General features: G+C 37.6%; 1 protein-coding gene across 3 annotated transcripts in view; it reads left to right on the top strand.

Moving 5' to 3' along the window:
* LOC130239374 (collagen alpha-6(VI) chain) overlaps nucleotides 1–14,543 on the top strand; it is an 81,924-nt gene extending 67,381 nt beyond the window's left edge. For 2 of the 3 annotated variants that reach the window (XM_056470516.1, XM_056470514.1), the window contains 5 exons: nucleotides 5,388–5,478; nucleotides 8,146–8,333; nucleotides 11,196–11,369; nucleotides 13,377–13,430; nucleotides 13,700–14,543. In XM_056470516.1, coding sequence (XP_056326491.1) covers nucleotides 5,388–5,478; nucleotides 8,146–8,333; nucleotides 11,196–11,369; nucleotides 13,377–13,430; nucleotides 13,700–13,899 — 707 coding nt within the window. In that variant the 3' untranslated portion in view covers nucleotides 13,900–14,543. The remainder of the gene's footprint in view (nucleotides 1–5,387; nucleotides 5,479–8,145; nucleotides 8,334–11,195; nucleotides 11,370–13,376; nucleotides 13,431–13,699) is intronic. The other variant, XM_056470515.1, reaches the window with a different exon arrangement.
* Nucleotides 14,544–20,662: the final 6,119 nt, after the last annotated feature.

The raw sequence follows: 20,662 nt of genomic DNA, 5'->3' as shown, positions 1-20,662 counted from the left end.
TGAGATCAATCGAGTGTTTTCGGAGAAGGTGCCCGAATCTCGATGTGTTGCATTCACCGCGTGTTCAGCGCAAATGTCCGCTAAATATAAAATCTAACACTGTACACATCATCGCCAAAGAAGCTCACCTTTACTAAGTTTACACTGAAACTACGGCTCATAACAAAGAGCGGAATTGCGCTGGTGGTCATCATGAGAATCCTGCTCTGTCTGCTCATAAAAACTCGCCTGCTTTATTCCACCAACACAGAGAAATGAAGATCAGCTCATAACGAGACTGAGCATTTACAATGACCCAAACCAAAACTTTTAAAGAGTGATAGAAGTGAGACTTTCTTTTGTCCCTTCTTCCTTGAGATGTATAATATTTTGCTATTGAAAGTAATACCATGATATTATACCGTCACCGTTCAAAAGATGAAAAATACTGTGATATTAATTTTAGGTCATATCGCCCACCCCTACCATAAACTGTAAATTATTCCCGAAATCAGAGGGGAATAATAGTTGATAACAATCATGTAGAATGCATAAACCTAACCGCAAGCCTAAACTTAACATATACTGTAAACATATCCCTTAATTCTGATTGGCTGATTGGAATGTTGCTCCAGGATCAACATACATTAGATGTTAATTCAGGAACATGTCCTACTTGCTGAAATCAGCTTGGCGTCATTAACCTTTAATATATGAACAATATATACAAGCAATTAATTGTATATTAGTATACATTATATATATATATATATATATATATATATATATATATATATATATATATATATATATATATATATATATATATATATATATATATATATATCAGTTATATATTTATATTAGATTAGATTAGATTAGATTCAACTTTATTGTCATTACACATGTACAAGTACAAGGCAACGAAATGCAGTTTAGGTCTAACCAGCAGTGCAATAGCAGCAAGTGCAGGATACAGTTATAAGTTATAAAGTGCAGTTATAGAAAAACTATGGTGATATTTACAGATGGATGTACTATCAACATTATATACAGGTTGTATTAGCTATGAACAGATTTACAATAAATGAATATATGTACAGGATGCTATTAATAATCAGGAGTGTGCAGATAAACATAATTACAAATGTCCATGTGCAGTGGGTATGTACAGTTCAAGTAAATGAATCAGTGCAATGAATATGTGCAAACTTTAAATGTGCAAATGTTAAATAGTGCAGTGATTGTGAGGAGTATTAGTTAGAGGAGTGTGGGGGGTGTATTGGGGGGGCAAAAGAGTCAGTGAGGGGCAGAGTTCAAAAGGAAGACAGCTCTGGGGAAAAAGCTGTTCCTCAGTCTGCTGGTTTTTGTCCGGGGGAGCCTGAAGCGCCTGCCGGAAGGCAGGAGAGAAAACAGTCTGTGAGCAGGGTGAGAGGAGTCCTTAAGGATACTGCGTGCTCGGCGCAGACAGTGTTTCTTCTGGATGTCCTCAATGGCTGGCAGTGTAGTCCCTGTGATGCGTTGGGCAGTTTTCACCACCCGCTGCAGTGCCTTACGCTCCGCAACAGAGCAGCTTCCATACCAGACTGTGACGCAGTTGGTCAGGATGCTTTCTATTGTGCAGCGGTAGAAGTTCACCAGGACGGCTGATGAAAGCTGGTTCTTCTTAAGTTGCCTCAAGAAGAATAGGCGCTGGTGAGCCTTCTTGACCAGGCTGGAGGTGTTGGTGGTCCAGGAAAGGTCCTTAGAGATGTGGGTCCCCAGGAACTTGAAGGATGAGACAGGCTCAACGGCCATCCCATTAATGTGGATGGGATCATGCGAGCCTGTTCGTCCCTTCCTGAAGTCCATAATGAGCTCCTTGGTCTTGCTGGTGTTAAGGAGCAGATTATTGTCGGTGCACCAAGTGGCCAGATGCTGTATCTCCTCCCTGTAGGCAGTCTCATCATTATTGCTGATTAGACCAATCACTGTGGTGTCATCTGCAAATTTGATGATGGTGTTGTATCTGTTCACAGGCCTACAGTCGATGGTAAAAAGGGAGTAGAGGAAGGGGCTCAGCACGCAGCCCTGTGGTACACCAGTGTTGAGTGTGACGGTGGTGGAGCAGATGTGGCCTGATCTAACATTCTGAGGTCTGTTAGTCAGAAAGTCCATAACCCAGTTGCAGAGAGACGTGTCGATATCCAGGTCTCTGAGTTTGATCAGTAACTTAGAGGGTATGACAGTGTTGAATGCTGAGCTGAAGTCAACAAACAGCATTCGTGCATAAGTGTTTTTATTGTCCAGGTGAGTGAGTACAGAGTGCAGTGCTATGGAGACGGCGTCTTCTGTGCTCCTGTTGCCACGGTAGGCAAACTGATGTGGGTCCAGTGTGGATGGCAGAGAGTCTTTCAGATGTGCCAGGACCAACCGCTCGAAGCACTTCATGATGATGGGTGTGAGTGCTACAGGGCGGTAGTCATTCAGGCATGTTGGGCTGGAGTGTTTGGGCACCGGCACAATAGAGGTGGTTTTAAAGCATGTTGGCACAGTTGCTAGGTTAAGCGACAGGTTGAAAATGTCTGTGAACACCCCAGCGAGCTGTTCTGCACATGCTTTGAGGACGCGCCCAGGGATACCGTCTGGTCCAGCAGCCTTACGCACATTGATCCAACTCAGTGCGGTGTAGACTTCTGAGGAGGTGAGTGTGATAGGTGAGTGGTCTGTTGAGGTAGAGTTCCTGGTGTAGGGTTCTGTATTGTCTCTTTCAAAGCGGGCATAAAAGTCATTTAGCTCGTTCAGGAAGGAGACATTTGTGGCTGTGGGTGTGGACTGGCTGGGTTTGTAGTTGCTGATGGCCTGGATGCCCTGCCACATGCGCCGAGGATCAGAGTTGGAAAAGTGCTCCTCTAGCTTTAGCTTGTAGCAGTGCTTGGCCTTTTTGATGCCCCTCTTCAGATTAGCCCTGGAAGTGCTGTAGGCCTGTGCATCCTCTGATCTGAATGCAGTGTTGCGTGCCTTCAGCAGGAGGCGCACCTCCTTGTTCATCCATGGCTTTTGATTTGGGTATGTGGTGATCTGTTTCTGGGTTGTAACACTGTCTATGGTGGTGTTGATATATTCCAGAACAGAGGAAGTGTAACTGTCAATGTCTGTGTGAGAGCCACATGTGGCCTGGGAAGCAAACATACTCCAGTCTGTGTGTTCAAACCTGTCCTGGAGTGTGGAGTCCACCCCCGCTGGCCACACTTTGATGGTCCTTACTGATGGCTTCACACGGTTGACGATGGGTGAGTATTTGGGGGTGAGAAACAAACAAAGGTGATCTGATTGACCCAAGTGGGGGAGGGGGGTCACAGCATATGCTTCAGCCATGTTTGTGTAAACTTGGTCTAAAGTTTTGTTTCCCCTTGTGTGGCAGAAAATGTTCTGATGGAATTTGGGGAGCACTGTTTTTAAGTTTGAGTGATTAAAATCCCCCGCAACAATAAAAGCAGCCTCCGGGTGAGCAGTCTGTTGTTTGCTGATGGCTGCATGAAGTTCATTCATAGCAAGCTTGGCATCAGCATCGGGAGGGATATAAGCGGCAGTTATTATGGTGGAGGTGAACTCCCGTGGCAGATAAAACGGTCTACATTTAACCATTAGAAATTCCAGGTTAACAGAGCAATGTCTCCCAACGACGACAGAGTTTGTGCACCAAGCTTTGTTAATATAAATGCATAATCCTCCGCCTCTGGTCTTACCGGAGTCATCCGCCGTTCTGTCTGCTCGGAATGTTTGATGCTCCGTTAGCGATATAGCGTTGTCTGGTATCCCGCTGTTTAGCCATGTTTCTGTGAAAATCATGACATTACAGTTCCATAATCTTTTGCTGTGGTTGATGCGCAGTCGAATCTCATCCATTTTGTTCACCAGTGACCGTACATTGGCGAGAAAGATGCTGGGTAAAGAGAGCCGGTGTGGTGTTAGCTTTAGCTTAGCTCTTAGCCCGCCGCGCTTCCCCCGTCTTTGTTTACGTTCTCTGCGCCGCCTCCGAGCACTTCCGCCCGGCCGTGTAGGGCGCTCCGGCCCGGGTGTTCTGGCGATCTCAGGGATGAGTCGAAGATTGTTAATAAAACTGTCCGGAATGCACAAACCAATATCCAAGATGTCCTGTCGGGTGTACGATGTAAGGGCACCGCTGTTCTGCACGAACAGACCCGAAATGAGCAGGAATAATACTGCAAAATTGCAGATACTGGAGAGACGCTGAGCCTCGCGAACCGAACGCGCCGCCATCTTGTCTCATATATAATCAGTTATATATTTATATATAATCAGTTATATATTTATATATAATCAGTTCATGCGTAGCTTCAGCTCTGTCTGTCTGCAGTCATGGGGATCTAAGCCACGTGATAAGTGGTGCATTACTGGATCTTACAGTGCATTTAATGGCGGATTTGGAGTTCTATGCAATAATGTGTGTTTACCAGCAATCTGCACAGGCTGGATCACTGGTGATCGTGACATACTATATATATATATATATATATATATATATATATATATATATATATATATATATATATATATATATATATATATATATATATATATATATATATATATATATATATATATAGCTAAAGTCATAATTATTACCCCCCCTGTTTATTTTTTCCCCAATGCATGTTTAACTGAGAGATTTTTTTTCAACACATTTCTAAACATAATAGTCTTAATAACTCATTTCTAATAACTGATTTATTTTATCTTTGCCATGATGACAGTAAATAATATTTGACTAGATATTTTTCAAGACACTTCTATACAGCTTAAAGTGACATTTAAAGGCTTAACTAGGTTAACTAGGCAGGTTAGGGTAATCAGGCAAGTTATTGTATAATGATGGTTTGTTGATGGCCAATCACCTGACTTGAATCCAATCGATATGACAAAATAAAAATCAGATTTGCTAGACTAGACCTACAAAACCATGAGTATTTTTACACTCTGTTAAAGCCTGTGGAAAAACTCACACCTGAGCAATGCATGTGTCTTCATTCTTTATATGAGAGGCGTCTGTTAGCTGTAGCACCAAAAAAGCCTTTTATATAAAGTTTTAAATACAATTCAGTAGTTCAGCACTTTCTCTTTCTGTCATTTCATTGTTATTACACAAAACTCATTTTTTTGTTTTATTTTTATGTTTGTATTGTTTGGGTTTTTACCAAAATGTGCTTCAATTCCATGTCAGCAGCTCCTTTAGAAATATTATTGCCAGAAAAATTGTGATGTGTTCAATACTTATTCCCCCCTATATATTGTTCTAAGTGTAATGTTTCCCTTCTAATAGCATTTCTTTCAAAAAGTAATGAAACGTTGTTTTGTTTTTGTGTTTTGGAAATAAGCCTGGTGCGTGTTTTGCTGTTTTTTTTCAGGAGGAATCCTACCCCGCACACTGCCGCAGCCCCGTGACTGTCGTGATTTTGTGCTCAGGCCTGTTGACTTTGGACAGCAAACCACAGAGAGGTAATGTGCCAACAACACTGTCTGAATATAAAATCATAAAGAATTGTTCATTTTGAAAACCGTTTAGCTGAAACGTTTTCTTAAATGTGTGTGTGTGTGTGTGTGTGTGTGTGTGTGTGTGTGTGTGTGTGTGTGTGTGTGTGTGTGTGTGTGTGTGTGTGTGTGTGTGTGTGTGTGTGTGTGTGTGTGTGTTTGTGTGTGTGTGTGTGTGTGTGTTTGTGTTTTGATGTGACAGCTGGTTCAGCTCTAGGATCAATAATCTAAAGGTTGTTGGGTTAAACTCCACTTAGGGAGGTCTAAAAATTGTACTTTGTTTTCTTTTGAGTCCTTCATAGTTCCAAAAGTGTTGGCTGTGCTTGGATACATCTATTGTATCAACATTGCCTGTCCAAAAGTCACACACTTTCATTTGGTTGGACTGCATTTAGCTTTGATTGTGGTGTGAAATATCCATGGTTTCAAACCTTACGCAGTGGATTTATTGAAGGCTTATTTTGTTTTTGTTTGCAGAGTCACTGTAAAGATATATTGCTGGCTTAATTTTTTTTGTTTAATCAAATGAACTTTTCTAGTCATCTCAACATCAACTGACTAAAAATATTAAGTAAAATTTTATGTACAGAGCATCCGGAAAGTATTCATAGCGCTCAACTTTTTCCACATTTGTTTTATGTTACAGCCTTATTCCAAAATGGATTAAATTCATTTATTTCCTCAAAATTCTACACACAATACCCCATAATGACAATGTGGAAAAAAGAGTTTTTGAAATTGTTTCAAATTTATTAAAAATAAAAAAGCTGAAAAATCACATGTACATCAGTATTCACGGCCTTTGCCGTGAAGCTCTAAATTGAGCTCAGGTACATTCTGTTTCCACTGATCATTCTTGAGATGTTTCAGCAGCTTAGAGTTCATCTGTGGTAAATTCAGTTGATTGGAAATGATTTGAAAAGGCGTACACCTGTCTATATAAGGTCCCAGGGTTGACTGTACAAGCACAAACCAAGCATGAAGACAAAGGGATTGTCTGTAGACCTCAGAGACGAGATTGTCTCAAGGCTGGGGAAAATAAAAAATATAAACATAAAAATTTCTGCTGCTCTGAAAGCATTTGGGTCTCCATCATCCATAAGTGGAAGATGTTTGGAACCACCAGGACTCTTCTTACAACTGGCCAGCCATCTATGCTGAGTAATCGGGGGAGAAGGGCCTTAGTCAGGGAACCCGATGGTCACTCTGTCTGAGCTCCGGCGTTCTTCTGTGGAGAGAGGAGAACCTTACAGAAGAACAACCATCTGTGCAGCAATTCACCAATCAGGCCTGTATGGTAGAGTGGCCAGATGGAAGCCATACCCGCCTGGAATTTGCCAAAAGGCACTAAAGGACTCTCAGACCATAAGAAACTAAATTCTCTGGTCTGATGAGACTAAAATTGAACTCTTTGGATTGAATGCCAGGCGTTACATTTAGAGAAAATCAGGCTCTGCTCATCACCAGGCTAATACCATCCCTACAGTGAAGCATGGTGGTGGCAGCCTCATGCTGTGGGGATGTTTTACAGCGGCAGGAACTGGAAAACTAGTCAGGATAGAGGGAAAAATGAATGCAGCAATATACAGAGACATCCTGAATAAAACCTGCTTCAGAGTGCTCTTGACCTCAGACTGGGGCGACGGTTCATCTTACAGCAGTACAATGACCCAAAGCACACAGCTAAAATATCAATGAAGTGGCTTCACAACAACTCGGTGAATTTCCTTGAGTGGCCTAGACAGAGCCCAGACCCTGACTCCTATTGAACATCTTTGGAAAGATCTGAAAATGGCTTTACACTGTCGTTTCCCATCCAACCTGATAGAGCTTGAGAGGTACTGCAAACACTGGGAATGGGCAAAAATTCCCAAAGACAGGTGTGTCAAGCTTGTGGCATCATATTCAAAAAGACTTGATGCTGTAATTGCTGCCAAAGCTGCATCAACAAAGTATTGAGTAATGGCTGTGAATACTGATGTACATGTGATTTTTCTGTTTTTTTTTTATTTTTAATAAATTTGCAACAATTTCAAAACTCTTTTTTTTTTCACATTGTCATTAGGGGGTATTGTGTGTAGAATTTTGAGGAAATAAATGGATACAATCTTTTTTAAAATAAGGCTGTAAGATAAAAAATATGTAAAAAGTGAAGCGCTATAAATACTTTCCAGATGCACTGTAACAAAAGCAATTTAGTTGAAACCTGATTAACTTATTGAAAAAAGTTAAAATAACATAAAGACATTTGTTGTCATAATTTTTTAGTGTTTAAATACAAACAATCACTTTAATCGGCGTTTTAAAATGTTATTTATCATACATCGAAGTATAATTCATATTTAATTGTTTTGTTTAGTTTTTAATGTGAAATTTTGAGTGTTTTTTATTATCTCTTGATGTATCAAGCTATTATTATTATTATTATTATTATTATTATTAATATTAATATTATAACAGCTTCATACAGATATATTTCATTTTTATTGATCTTATTATGAAATAGCCATAAGTTGCTGATGTGGCCATAAATAAACAAACTAAAGTAATACAATGAAATATTGGACACTAATGATCCATACGAGACACAATCTGTTTCTTTTACTGAAACAAATCCTTCTGGTTTTGTTTCAGCCCACCGAGGCCCCCACCCATTCTGCCCACCAAGGCACCCACCGAAGACCTCATCACAACAGAATTTCCTCAGGTGGAATATGAATATTATGAAGAGCAAAATACAGAACCAGAAAAACCAGAATCCGATGTTGAGCGTCTTACAGAGGAGCTCATAGAGAACCACACTGAACCTCCAAAGACTAAAGGTAATAAATCCAGATCATCCCGCCCAAATGATGTGCCACATTTATGCTGGTTTAAAGGTTCAAACACTTCATTTGCTTCAGTGTTTTCTCACATTATTTGAAATTAATTAATTAATTGTTCTAGCATCTGATCTCTCTAAACTCCTGCTTTCTAAGGCCTTGTTCACACAAAGATATTTTCAAAACCTCCTAATTTTTCTATGCTGTTTGGCACAAGCCATACATTTACACTCTTAACCTACAACTACAATGATCCATGTTCACATGGACACCAATAATTTGATTTTAATGCAATTAAGACAATGCTCTGATTAAGAGTTAACTATGTAAACAGTGATTTTTATTTATTTTTTGATTAATTTTATCAGATTAAGGTAATAATCGATAATCATATCAATAATCGAACTAAAGAGAAATCGAATTAAGACATGTGGAGTATGCCGATTTTAGTCGCATTATTGAAGTGCAGTACAGACATGTAAACACCTTAATCGAAATGCGGATAGCGCAGTGATGCAATGACTTTAATCGAATTATGTGCTATAACATTTAAAACGGGATCATGAAAGTAACACTCAAAAAGCAACTCATGTAAACACCTTAGTCTTATTATTTTCTTAATTAGATTAAAGCAAATAATTCGATTACTGATGTCCATGTAAACATAGTCACTGATTCAGGGTCAAATGAGACTTTTTAGGAAGCCATTAAAACCATAGTATTAAGCGTATTTGTTACAAACCTACATAGATTTGTGCAGGCCATTACACTTGAAATACTGACGACAATGTCAAGCTCTGAAAATCAGTTCTCACTTTTGGTAAACAGCAACTTTTATCGTTTTAAATCATTTATCTTGCAGACTACTTTGCAGACCTATCACATTCACATTCTGTAAAGTTGCTGCCTTAAAGCTGTTGTAAGTTTTTGACTTTTCTAAAGCATTAAAATACAATAATATTTTTTCAGATATTTAAGAAACATCCTACATGAAGATTCTTGTTTATCTGGAAAAACAATGCTGAAGTCAGATATTCTGCTTTGAAAACATTTGTTTTTGTTTTTGTTCTTTTAACCCACCCACTGCCAGTTTAGCTAATTATATTTCAGCACCGGGTTGCCTTCTTGGAAAACCGCGTATTTCATTCATTCAGTCAGGAAGGCTCTCAAAGCATGCACCCTTGACGGAAATGCGACCACTGGTGGACTGTAGCAGACTCCAAAATGAGATACAGATTCAGAGTTCCACATGAGGTGGTTATTAGTTAGCAAATAATATAAATATTACAGACGTAAACATTAGGTGAGCAGGTTACATTGTAACCTCGTGTCGTAACAACACACTACGTGACGAGATACGCAGTGATAAGCAGTTTGGCTGTTTGCACCAGATGAAACATGACAGAAATTTAAATGCAGCCATTCAGAAGCACAGAGTACTCACTCATATAATGCTAATGTTTATAATCTAATCAATATATATTAAACCTCTTTAATATTATTAAATGTACATGCTGAATCACTGATATGTTTTGGTTTGCACTGAGTCCGTTCTAAAGTTCAGTTTCAAACAGTTTATTTTATTTTCAAGATCTGAGGAGAGCTATCTGCTGCTGCTTTCAGTAGTATGGCAATAAATGTGATGTAAAATGGCATTCAAACTCACATTATTAGCATTAAACACTGAATAAAGTACATAAGGTGTACCTGAGGTGAGCATTGTCAGTTTTCTGTGGTTTATCTACAAGAGATAGAAGCCTTTCTAATCAATTCGAGGTGTTGGTTAGAACAAAAACTCCTGGAAATATGTGGAAAATATTTAAAATTAATATATATTAATGAATATTATAAAATATCGTGTGCCATTGCTTTTATTTAGAACACTGTTTAAATCAGCCTTTAGGCTCGATAGTCAGACTCGCTCTTGGTCATTGTTTTGATCCAGGAATGCAATACCTAGTTCAACCACTGGGTGTAAAACTTACATACTGCACCTTTAAATTGAGTTATTTCAACTTAAATTGTTAAACTGACTTAAAAGATAGAGTTAAATCTTGACAATTGAAAAATATTGCGTTTTAACAACTCTTTATTAAAACCTAATTGTTATGATTCTTATTTAACATGCCGATTTAAACCAAGTAAGCAAGGTAAGTTTTAGCAATAATTAGCCTATTTTGATTAGCTAGTTTAGCTAAAAAACAAAACAATAAAAGGCAGCAACTTTAATTTTTTTACAGTGTACACGCATTACTTGGAAACTTGCATAGATTTGTGCAGGTTCTAATTGGAATTACTGGTGACAAGTTCAAGTTCACTTTTGGTAAACAGTAACATAAAATATTTAAGATTTAATGATGCAGATTTTATTTATTTGCAGAGCTTTCACAGCACAAATGCCTCTGTAAAAAAGTATTGCCTTAAAATGTAGTTATTTCAACTTAAATTGTTAAGCTGACTTTAAACATCTTGTATAATTCATGACAACGTATGTTTTTGTTACTCGTTATTAAAACCTGTTACGATTCTGTTACGCAAGTTTTAGCTTTCAATTTAAGTCAGTTTAATACAATACAAATTTTAGCTGTAGTTAGCCTATTTTGATTAGCTGATTTAGCCTAAAAAACAAACAAAAGGCAGCCACTTTTATTTTTTACATTGTACACACATTACTTGGAAGGTAATACTGAAAAAGCATAATAAGGGCACTTCAACTCCCTGGTGTAACTGCTCTGCCTTTTTTGAAGTTGCATGTTTCCTCACTCACATTAAAAATGCACACACTGTTTTTGTGCTGTTTCTTTGATATAGTTCAGTATTCAGTGCCATGGGGACTTAGTGGAGTGTACTGTTTGTTTCCAGCAGCGCGATGTTTCCTAGCGAGAGAACCTGGCCGTTTGTGTGGAACGTACGTGTCCAGATGGTACTATAGACAACAGACTAACAAATGCATGCGCTTCTGGTATGGCGGCTGTGATGGGAATGAAAACCAATTCTTGACAGAGGACGAGTGCCTAAGGGAGTGTGGCTCCACAGGTATATTCAGATTTTCTTCTGCTTTTATAGATATCTATCCCTCTCTTTTAATGTATGAGAGCTATCCCTCTCTTTTAATGTACTGTATGAGAGACGGAGAGAGAGAGAGAACTATCCATTTAAATCTTGTTAGGTGAGAATAGTAACAATTCATCATTTTAAAACTTACAGAAACAGACGTTGTCAAGGTTTGCCATGTTTAGTTTGATGTTTTAAGTCTGTTGTAATGTTTTAAGCTTAATGGATCTTTTTCACATTTCCGGGATTTGGCTAAAGCTAGAACGCAGTGAATGGGAGAGATCAACAAATCATTTTCAACAGTCCTATTTGCTGAAATAATAAAAGAAAAACTGTACAGTGGTGTTTATCAAGACTTTCAGAAAAAGGAAAAAATAGTGTGCGACTGATAGAAGAAAGAACAACTTCAAATTTACTGTCCTGGGGTGCATTTCCGAAAACCATCGTTAGCTAACTAACGATGGCAAGTTATGTCGTTATTTGTTGTTGATTTACCGTTCCAACGAGCATTCGCAAACTGCATCGCAAACTTGTATGCTTGCAACTACACCTTTAGAGCTGTAGTTGGAAACATAGTTCCTGGCTGTGTTCTATTCCCACTTATCCCCCCTATGCCCTATTCGTTTAGAACGCTCTAACATTTAAACTTGGAATGATTTTATGTTTAAAAAGCATTAAAGTCATCGCCTCTTAGGTGTAATTTTGCTTTCAAAGTATTTTTACAGTTCAGTTTTCAATTGCGCTCCCTTCGCAGTGCACTCTGAAAACATTGATGCAGTTTTGAACACAGTCATCGCTCATGACGAAAGCTATAGGTGACCTATTATTCAAAAGGGGAATTTATGTTACGTCTCCAAAGCTTGTGAAAACAAAAAACATAGTATACTTTAATGCTTTTAATTTATAATAGGTTTTTAAGTATCTGTACTGTATATGACAGGCCTGTTGGTTAGAACATTTCTGCAGGGGTTTGCATGTGTCAAATTGTAAAATTTAAAAAATTTTAAATAAACAATATCCTACTTAATAATAATAATAATCGGCATCATCATTAATATTATTATTAATATTATTAAAGTAGGATTCATTTTTCTAATAAATATAAAATTTATTTTTTTAATAACCTCATTATTTATTTATTTATATGATTTATATATGATATTAGAATATGTGTTAGCTTTTGTAAGTAATTTTATGTTTTAGAATAGAATATGTTATATTCTCAATAATATTTGTAAAGGAAACACCGGCCCTATATGTACCGTTTACATATATTTTAATTAATATGGAAAACGAGTGCATGTTTTTACCAAAACTAATATTGGATTGTTTTTTTATAAATGCGTGTACTTGTAAAACCATCACTTCTTTATGCAAATAATAGAGTTCTTCTCTAAAAGAGTTGTTACCCCCCTGTTTAGAGCATCATTATGGGCGTTTTACATTATGATTAACGTGGTTCAAATGATGGATCTGCAACAGAGCAACTAGGAGTTTTGGGAAACTCTTGTCACTACATCATTCTTTTCCCAAACGATGCGTCGTACTATGATAGTATGAAAAAAAACACAATATTTAAAACTATATTTAATAATCAACAATTTAGAATAAGCCAATGATTAGGATACTGTTTATTATTATTAATAATCAACATTTTAGGATGAAACAAAAATAATAAATGATAATTTACAGCATATTTAATAATCAACATTTTATGATTCTCCTATAACAATTTAGAATTCTCTCAATCTCTTTCACTTCCTTTCAATTTAAAATGGAAATGTCATTATGTCATAATGAAAAATAAAAATGTGCATAAAACCAGTTCAGTAAATCCAGACACTCTGAATTCTTAGTGTTGTCTTAAATTTTCATTAATAGTCTTATTTATGAGCCTCTAAGAAAAAAAGTAGTTAAAGCTTTATACTTTAATGCATAAATCACAAGCTTTTTAAATGAATAAATCTCTTTTTCTTTCCTTTTTTGTAGACCCATTAGATGAAATTTCTTCCACAGAATCCAAAAATCTTCCTCAGGATCCCAGTGAGTAAACTACCATTTTATTTCAGCCAATTGAAATAGGTTCTAGTTCATCAAACTGAAAAGACTCATTATATATATATATATATATATATATATATATATATATATATATATATATATATATATATATATATATATATATATATATATATATATATATATATATGTGTGTGTATATATATATGTGTATATATGTATATGTATATATCTGATCTAAAATGTGTCAAGCAAATAAAGTCAAGCTTTATTTTTCTTTTCTTTTTGCTCAGACATTTGCCAGCTTGAGTCTTATGCAGGAAGTTGCAGCAACTTTACACTGAAATGGGCCTTCAACAGCCGCAGTGGTCAGTGTGTCCAGTTCTGGTATGGAGGCTGTGAAGGGAACGACAACCGCTTCAACACTCAGGAGGACTGTGAGATTCGCTGTCTCAGGGCTAAAAAAGCACCTGCTAACAAAGCTAAGCCTTGATATTAATTCTTGAGGAATTCAGAATCCATTTATTTACTCTTGGCAGCTTCTGGATTCTGCAAATGGCAGCCCTTGAAGTTTTACAAACCGTTGTTTTATTCATGTAACAGGACTGAAGATACAGCAGTTGATGTAAAAACATAACTTGAACTGGTAACATTTTATAATAAGGTTCTATTAAGTAATGTTAATGTATTTACTGACATGAACAAACAATGAACAATACATTAGTAAATGTTGAACTATAATTAATAAATACTGTTGTTCATCCTTAGTTCATGTTCGTATGCAGGAACTACCATTAGCTAATGAAATTTTATTGTAAAATGTGACACCTCAACATTTTAAATAAAAAAGCCATCTTTGTTTTAAGGTGAAATGTAAATTATGCATCATTAGAGCATCAGAAAGACATGCAAAAATATTGATCACTGTCATTGGTCAGGTAAACACATAGACCCGCTCCAACAACAGGAACTAGTGCTGCAGGAACCTCACATTGATCTTAAAATATTTTAGACTTATGTTTTAATCTGTTTTTTTTTTCAGTTTCACAGTTGAATTGATCGTGTTTTTAATACACATTGTCATCAACATAACTGTAAAGAGAAATAAAACCCCAATAAAAGAAATGTTGTACACTGTTTCAGTTTTAGGAGGTTTTATTTTTTATATTCTTAGTGTTTTAATGCACGTTCAATGTTATCTGAAGCTTAATAAACTAAACAATTTTAGATTATTATGTTTACCTGTAGAGACTCAATATGCTTGTTTCACGCGACCGCTATTTTAAAAAACGAAGGCAATGCTGTGGTGGGAAGAAACCCGGAAGTATAGGATCAGCTCTGTAAACATTGCAAAAACATGCTGTAGACTACAAACTTCCAGCTGTTGCTGCGATTTCAAAATGCAGATATGGTGTAAACATCACTTTAATATCATTCATTTAAGTTTAATTTAATCAATTAAAAGCATATTAGGCATCAAACAAAATCACAATCTCTTTAAGACAGGGGTCTCAAACTGCCGGCCTGCGGGCCATTTGCGGCCCTCTTTCCTCCCTCCGGCCCCCAACTGATGTCAAAATATAACGAGATTCAGCCCACCAAAACATATATCGGTGCCTTCAGTGATTTCCTGAAGATAAATACCAAAAAATAACACTACTAGAATAACTACAGCAGTTGCCATCCCCAATCTAATATGAAGCTAGAGATTGTGATGATATATGATGACGTGTGCAGGTGTTGAAGCGCTGTTCCTTTTCTTAGGGGTAAATTTAAAAGTCCTTCCCCTTCACACTCTGTTTCAAGGGCCAAGGGGAAGGGGTAGGGGTATAAAGATAGAATTGGGATTGGGCCTTAATGACAGTTATAAGCATGCATAAAATCCCATTGCGACATGTGTCATGTCAGGTCACAGACAGTCTTATGAACACCCCTTCAAGTGAAGTGTTACCAAGTGTTTTGTTAAAAATTAAATGTGGGAATGTTTTTTTTCTATCAATAGCAGAGAGTGGGAATGTAAAGGGATCATTTTAAAGTGCTAGTTCATCGAAAAGTAAAGATTTGGATGCTGCCAGGGGCTCCAAACCTTTTTGAGTGTCTTTCTTGCGTTGAACAGTAAATATTTGAAAACATTATAAACTGGCAACCATTTGACATCCATCCATACTGGGAAACAAAATAGTATGGAAGTCAGAGGTCACAGGTTGCAACATTCGTCAAAATATCTTCAACAGGACATCCCTTTAAATTGCTTTATTACTGTACATATTGGCGGCACGGTTGCCTCACAGCAAGAAGGTCACTGGTTCGAGTCTCAGCTTGGTCAGTTGGCATTTCTGTGAGAAGTTTGCATGTTCTCCCCGTGTTGGTGTGGGTTTCCTCCGGGTGCTCTGGTTTCCCCAACAGTCCAAACAGATGCGCTATAGGTGAATTGGATGAACTAAATTGGCCTTAGTGTATGAATGAGTGTGTGTGGGTGTTTCCCAGTACTGGGTTGCGGCTGGAAGGGCATCTGCTGCATAATGCTGGAATGGTTGTCGGTTTATTCCGCTGTGACAACCTCTAGAAAAGAGACCAAGCCAAAGGAAAATGAATGAATGAATAGTACATATTTATTCACCTTTATAAGTTTGTTGCAGTTACAGAACGACTGGTTCAGTTCCACTCATCAGATTTAATGACAGGTTCAGGAAAGTGTGGTACAAGCACACCATTCAATTGAGAACATACTGTAGCCCAGTGATTTCAGTTCCCAAATTCCCATATTGTTCTCGACCGCCATGACAGTCAGTTTAAGTGCAATCCTGGAGGCCGGTCCGAATCCCCCGTGGTTTTATTGCTGATGTGAAGCATGTTCAGCCCTTGTTTAGAGACGAGGAGACGACTTTGGGAAAGTATGGAAAATGTCCTCAGCGGACATCATATTAGCACTGAACAGAAATTTGGCAGTGCAGAGAATGCTGACAATGTCATTAATCTGTTTTAGACAACCACACAATTCTTTCTCACACCACTTAAAAGGATTAAAAGCAGGATTAGCATCATAATGAGAAAACCGCTAACAGAAAACTGCTATAAGGGCTTTTCACACTTCTAAAATGTTATAACAGCCTTATTTGCATATGTGTGGCATTAAAGTCATTGATTGGAGGAAAACAGCAGCATGTAACCTTTTACGTATCAATGGGTTAACTCGACTGACATCTGCTTTCGTTTTCCCCCTGAACTGACTATGTTGGATTATAACGATAAGAATAAAGCTCTCTTAACAGAATAAAAGTCTCTTCACAACAGTTGCCACATTTTCCCTCCAAAACACTGAACCGACTTTAAATACAGTCAATGTTTTTTGTACTTTAAAAAAACTTGCAGTCCTAATAATAATGAATTTACTGTGTGAATTTACAATGCTAGCTGGCGCACATTCGTTATTCTTTAGGTGAACAATTAATCTGTGTGATTAATTTATTGAAAAAAAAAAGTTTGTTTTTGTAATCTTCAATCAAATATCAGTATTTGTCACCCTGCAGGCCAAGACCGGTTACTCACCGAAGCTAAACAGGGCTGAGCCTGGTCAGCACCTGGATGGTAAACAATATTAGGATCGATTCACCCAGCCTTGAAACTCTGTGATTCAGGGTTAACAACACCGCTTCAGGTTCGACAACTGAAACATTCATTGACCCAGCTTTAAAAGGTAACAATAAAGCAGGATGTGAAAAGCCCTTCAGAACATTTAACGAACTCAGCCCTACTATAGTCTCTTTTATTAAAGAAAACATTTGATATATAAGGAAATATTTACAATGCAACTGAAGTATGATCGTAGCATTAAAACATCTTGAAGTAATAAATGCGTCGGACATTTTCAGTAATGAAGGTGTTTGAGTTGATTTCAATGCAGTTTTATATCCAAAAAAACAAGCTACTTTTCAAATGGGAGTTTAAAGCTGCATCGTTGATTTTTATGTCGGATTATATCATAATCAAACACATTCTCCTAACATTACAGTGTCTGGTTTGTTTTAATGGAGTGAATTACAGTGTTAAAAAATCTGTTAATTCACATTGTCTGAATTTTGTGGTTCACAAATGTGTTCCATTTATTTATGGCTGTGAATTGCATTATGGGACCTTGATCTCTGCTCTGTTGACTTTATAGACCTTTTAGTCATTTGAAATAATGTATAAGAAATAATATATAGAGAAACAAGTCTGCAAAATGCCAGAAAATGCACTGGTTTTTAAGGTTTGTAAACCATAATATGACACAATTCCATACAATAGATCACTTTAAACTATAAAAAATGTCAATAAAAGTCCCTTTTTTGAACTTTTCAAGGTTAAAAGTTGTTGGTTGAAAGATCAAGATCCTATAATTCTATTGAAAAGCATAAATAAATGGGGGAAAAAATAAAAACATCAACCACAAAATACAGAAAACGGCTAATTTACATTATTTTTAATTAATTTATAATAATTAATTGAATTTATTGTATTTTTATAATGTAGTTTAGATTCAACACCCAGCTCACTTATTTTAAGTCCCTGTATAACCTTTTTCAGTGCTTTTTAAATGGTGAAATATTTTAGTTATCATCATTTATTGAGCATTTATTAACCTTGCATTAGTTAATAATAACAATGATAAAATTTCACATTCATGTTAGTTCACAGTGCGTTAGTTAATGCTAACATATACAGCTTTTTATTATTAAAATAACAAATAGAGATTATCATTAACCAAAAAAAGTTATGAGGATTCTAACTAATGTCAACCTTGTGATATATTACCGATATTTTGTTTAATGTAGTCCATGCGATCAACTTGGAAATAAATCAACGAGTGCATTGTAGTTTGTTACTGTATATAGTCAAAGAAATTTCTATATACTTTAACTTAAAGCATTTGTAAAGTGACACCAGCCACTTTATTAGGTACACCTTACTAGTACCGGGTTGGACCCAGTTCTGCCTTCAGAACTGCTTCAATTATTTATGGCGTAGATTCAACAAGGTACTGGAAAATTCCTCAGAGATTTTGGTCCATAGTGACATGATAGCATCATGCAGTTGCTGCAGATTTGTCGGCTGCACATCCATGATGCGAATCTCCCGTTCCACCACATCCCAAAGGTGCTCTATTAGATTGAAATCTGGTGACTGTGGAGGCCTTTTGAGTACAGTGAACTCATTGTCATGTTCAAGAAACCAGTCTGAGATGATTCACACTTCATGACATGGCCTGTTATCCTGCTGGAAGTAGCCATCAAAAGATGGGTACACTGTGATCATAAAGGGATGGACATGGTCAGCAACAATACTCAGGTAGGCTGTGGCGTTGACACAATGCTCAACTGGTACTAATGGACCCAAAGTGTGCCAAGAAAATATTCCCCACACCATTACACCACCGCCAGCAGCCTGAACTGTTGATACAAGGCAAGATGGATCCATGCTTTCATGTTGTTAATGCCAGATTCTGACCCTACTGTTCGAATGTCGCAGCAGAAATCGAGACTCATCAGACCAGGCAACGTTTCTCCAATCTTCTATTGTCCAATTTTGGTGAGCTCAGTGAGTGAGCCTCAGTTTCCTGTTCTTATCTGACAGGAGTGGCACCTTTTGTTGTCTCTGCTGCTGTAGCCCATCCGCCTCAAGGTTAGACGTGTTGTGTGTTCAGAGATGCTCTTCTGCATACCTCGGTTGTAACGAGTTATTTGAGTTACTGTTGCCTTTCTATCAGCTGAAACCAGTCTAGCCATTCTGGCATTAACAAGGCATTTGTGCCCACAGAACTGCCGCTCACTGGATATTTTCTCTTTTTCAGACCATTCTCTGTAAACCCTAGAGATGGTTGTGCGTGAAAATTCAAGTAGATCAGCAGTTTCTGAACTACTCAGACCAGCCCGTCTGGCACCAACAACCATGCCACATTCAAAGTCACTTAAATCACTTTTCTTCCCCATTCTGATGCTCTGTTTGAACTGCAGCAGATCGTCTTGAACATGTCTACATGCCTAAATGACTTGCTGCCATGTGATTGGCTGATTAGAAATTTGCGTTAACGAGCAGTTGGACAGGTGTACCTAATAAAGTGGCCAGTGAGTGCATATACCCAAGCACGTTCTTAGAGTAGCTTTATTCAATTTCATCTGTTTATATAGGATCTTTGCTTGCACTGCTGGTTTAGTGTGCTAGATTCTGTGCCTGTGAAAACAACAGCACCACAATGAGAAGCAGAAGAAAAGTTTCTCCAGTGTGCTGAAACCCAAGCTGTCGCTAACATTATTCCACAGCATTCTTTCATCTCTCTGTCAAATCAGTTCAGCGGTCCAAAATAAAGCGCCTCTATTCTCCGGATGAACACTTCCTTCCCTGAGCAGGAGCACAAAGTTTGAATAAAAATGTTTGCCTTTTAAAGTTTGGGAAATGAAACTCTTGATGATGCCTTGGAGGATGCTATATTATACAGCTGGGTTTGGAAAATCTGTCAACACCTCGAGAAGATCTTTCTCATTATTATATTTTTGCTTCTTTTACATATAGTGTAAAACATTTATGAGAAAAAAAACCGTCAAGACAACAAATATTTTAAGGTTGCTTTAACCTATTTTAATAAGTTGATCAGGCTTCAACTAAGTTTTAAAGGGCCCATAGTTTACCTCTTTTTTTATGATTTAATATTAATATTATGGTTCTTCTGAGTGTGCCAGTTTAGGTTCAGTTCAAAACACAATTCATGTTTCTTTATTATAATGTGTTAAAAAGTGTCATGTTGGGGGCGTGTCCACAGTTCGCTGATTTAGGGGTGTGTTGCTTCACATGTAAATTAGTTTCGACTTCACGCCAACGTAACAAGGGGGCGGGGCCATGAGCTCACCCGCTCTGCGTTTGCAACAGAGTCTGACAGGCAGACTGCGAGAACGAGCTAGAGTGAGAGGTACAGCATTCGGTCGTACATGTACGACTCTGACACAGACCAAGCAGAGAGTACAAAATCATTTGTGTCTTTGTACAGTTTTACAGCCAACTGTGTGCTAGTTTCAAGCGCCGAGCTTGTACACAAAAACTAATAACCACGCACACTGAATTAACTTTGAATGAGGCACCGGATGCGCCGCTCGAAGCTGCGAGACGGCACACCAGACACTCTCTGTGGCGCGGCAGAAACATGTGTCCCGAATCGTCGCGCCACGCATTTTTGAATTCTAAACATAGGTTTCTGCAGCGGTCCGCGGCGCCCAGCCGTCGAC

This window comes from Danio aesculapii, chromosome 13, assembly GCF_903798145.1.
Source record: "Danio aesculapii chromosome 13, fDanAes4.1, whole genome shotgun sequence".
Taxonomy (NCBI): domain Eukaryota; kingdom Metazoa; phylum Chordata; class Actinopteri; order Cypriniformes; family Danionidae; genus Danio; species Danio aesculapii.
The sequence above is the reverse complement of the archived record's forward strand: the minus strand, read 5'-3'. Positions and strand labels throughout refer to the sequence as shown.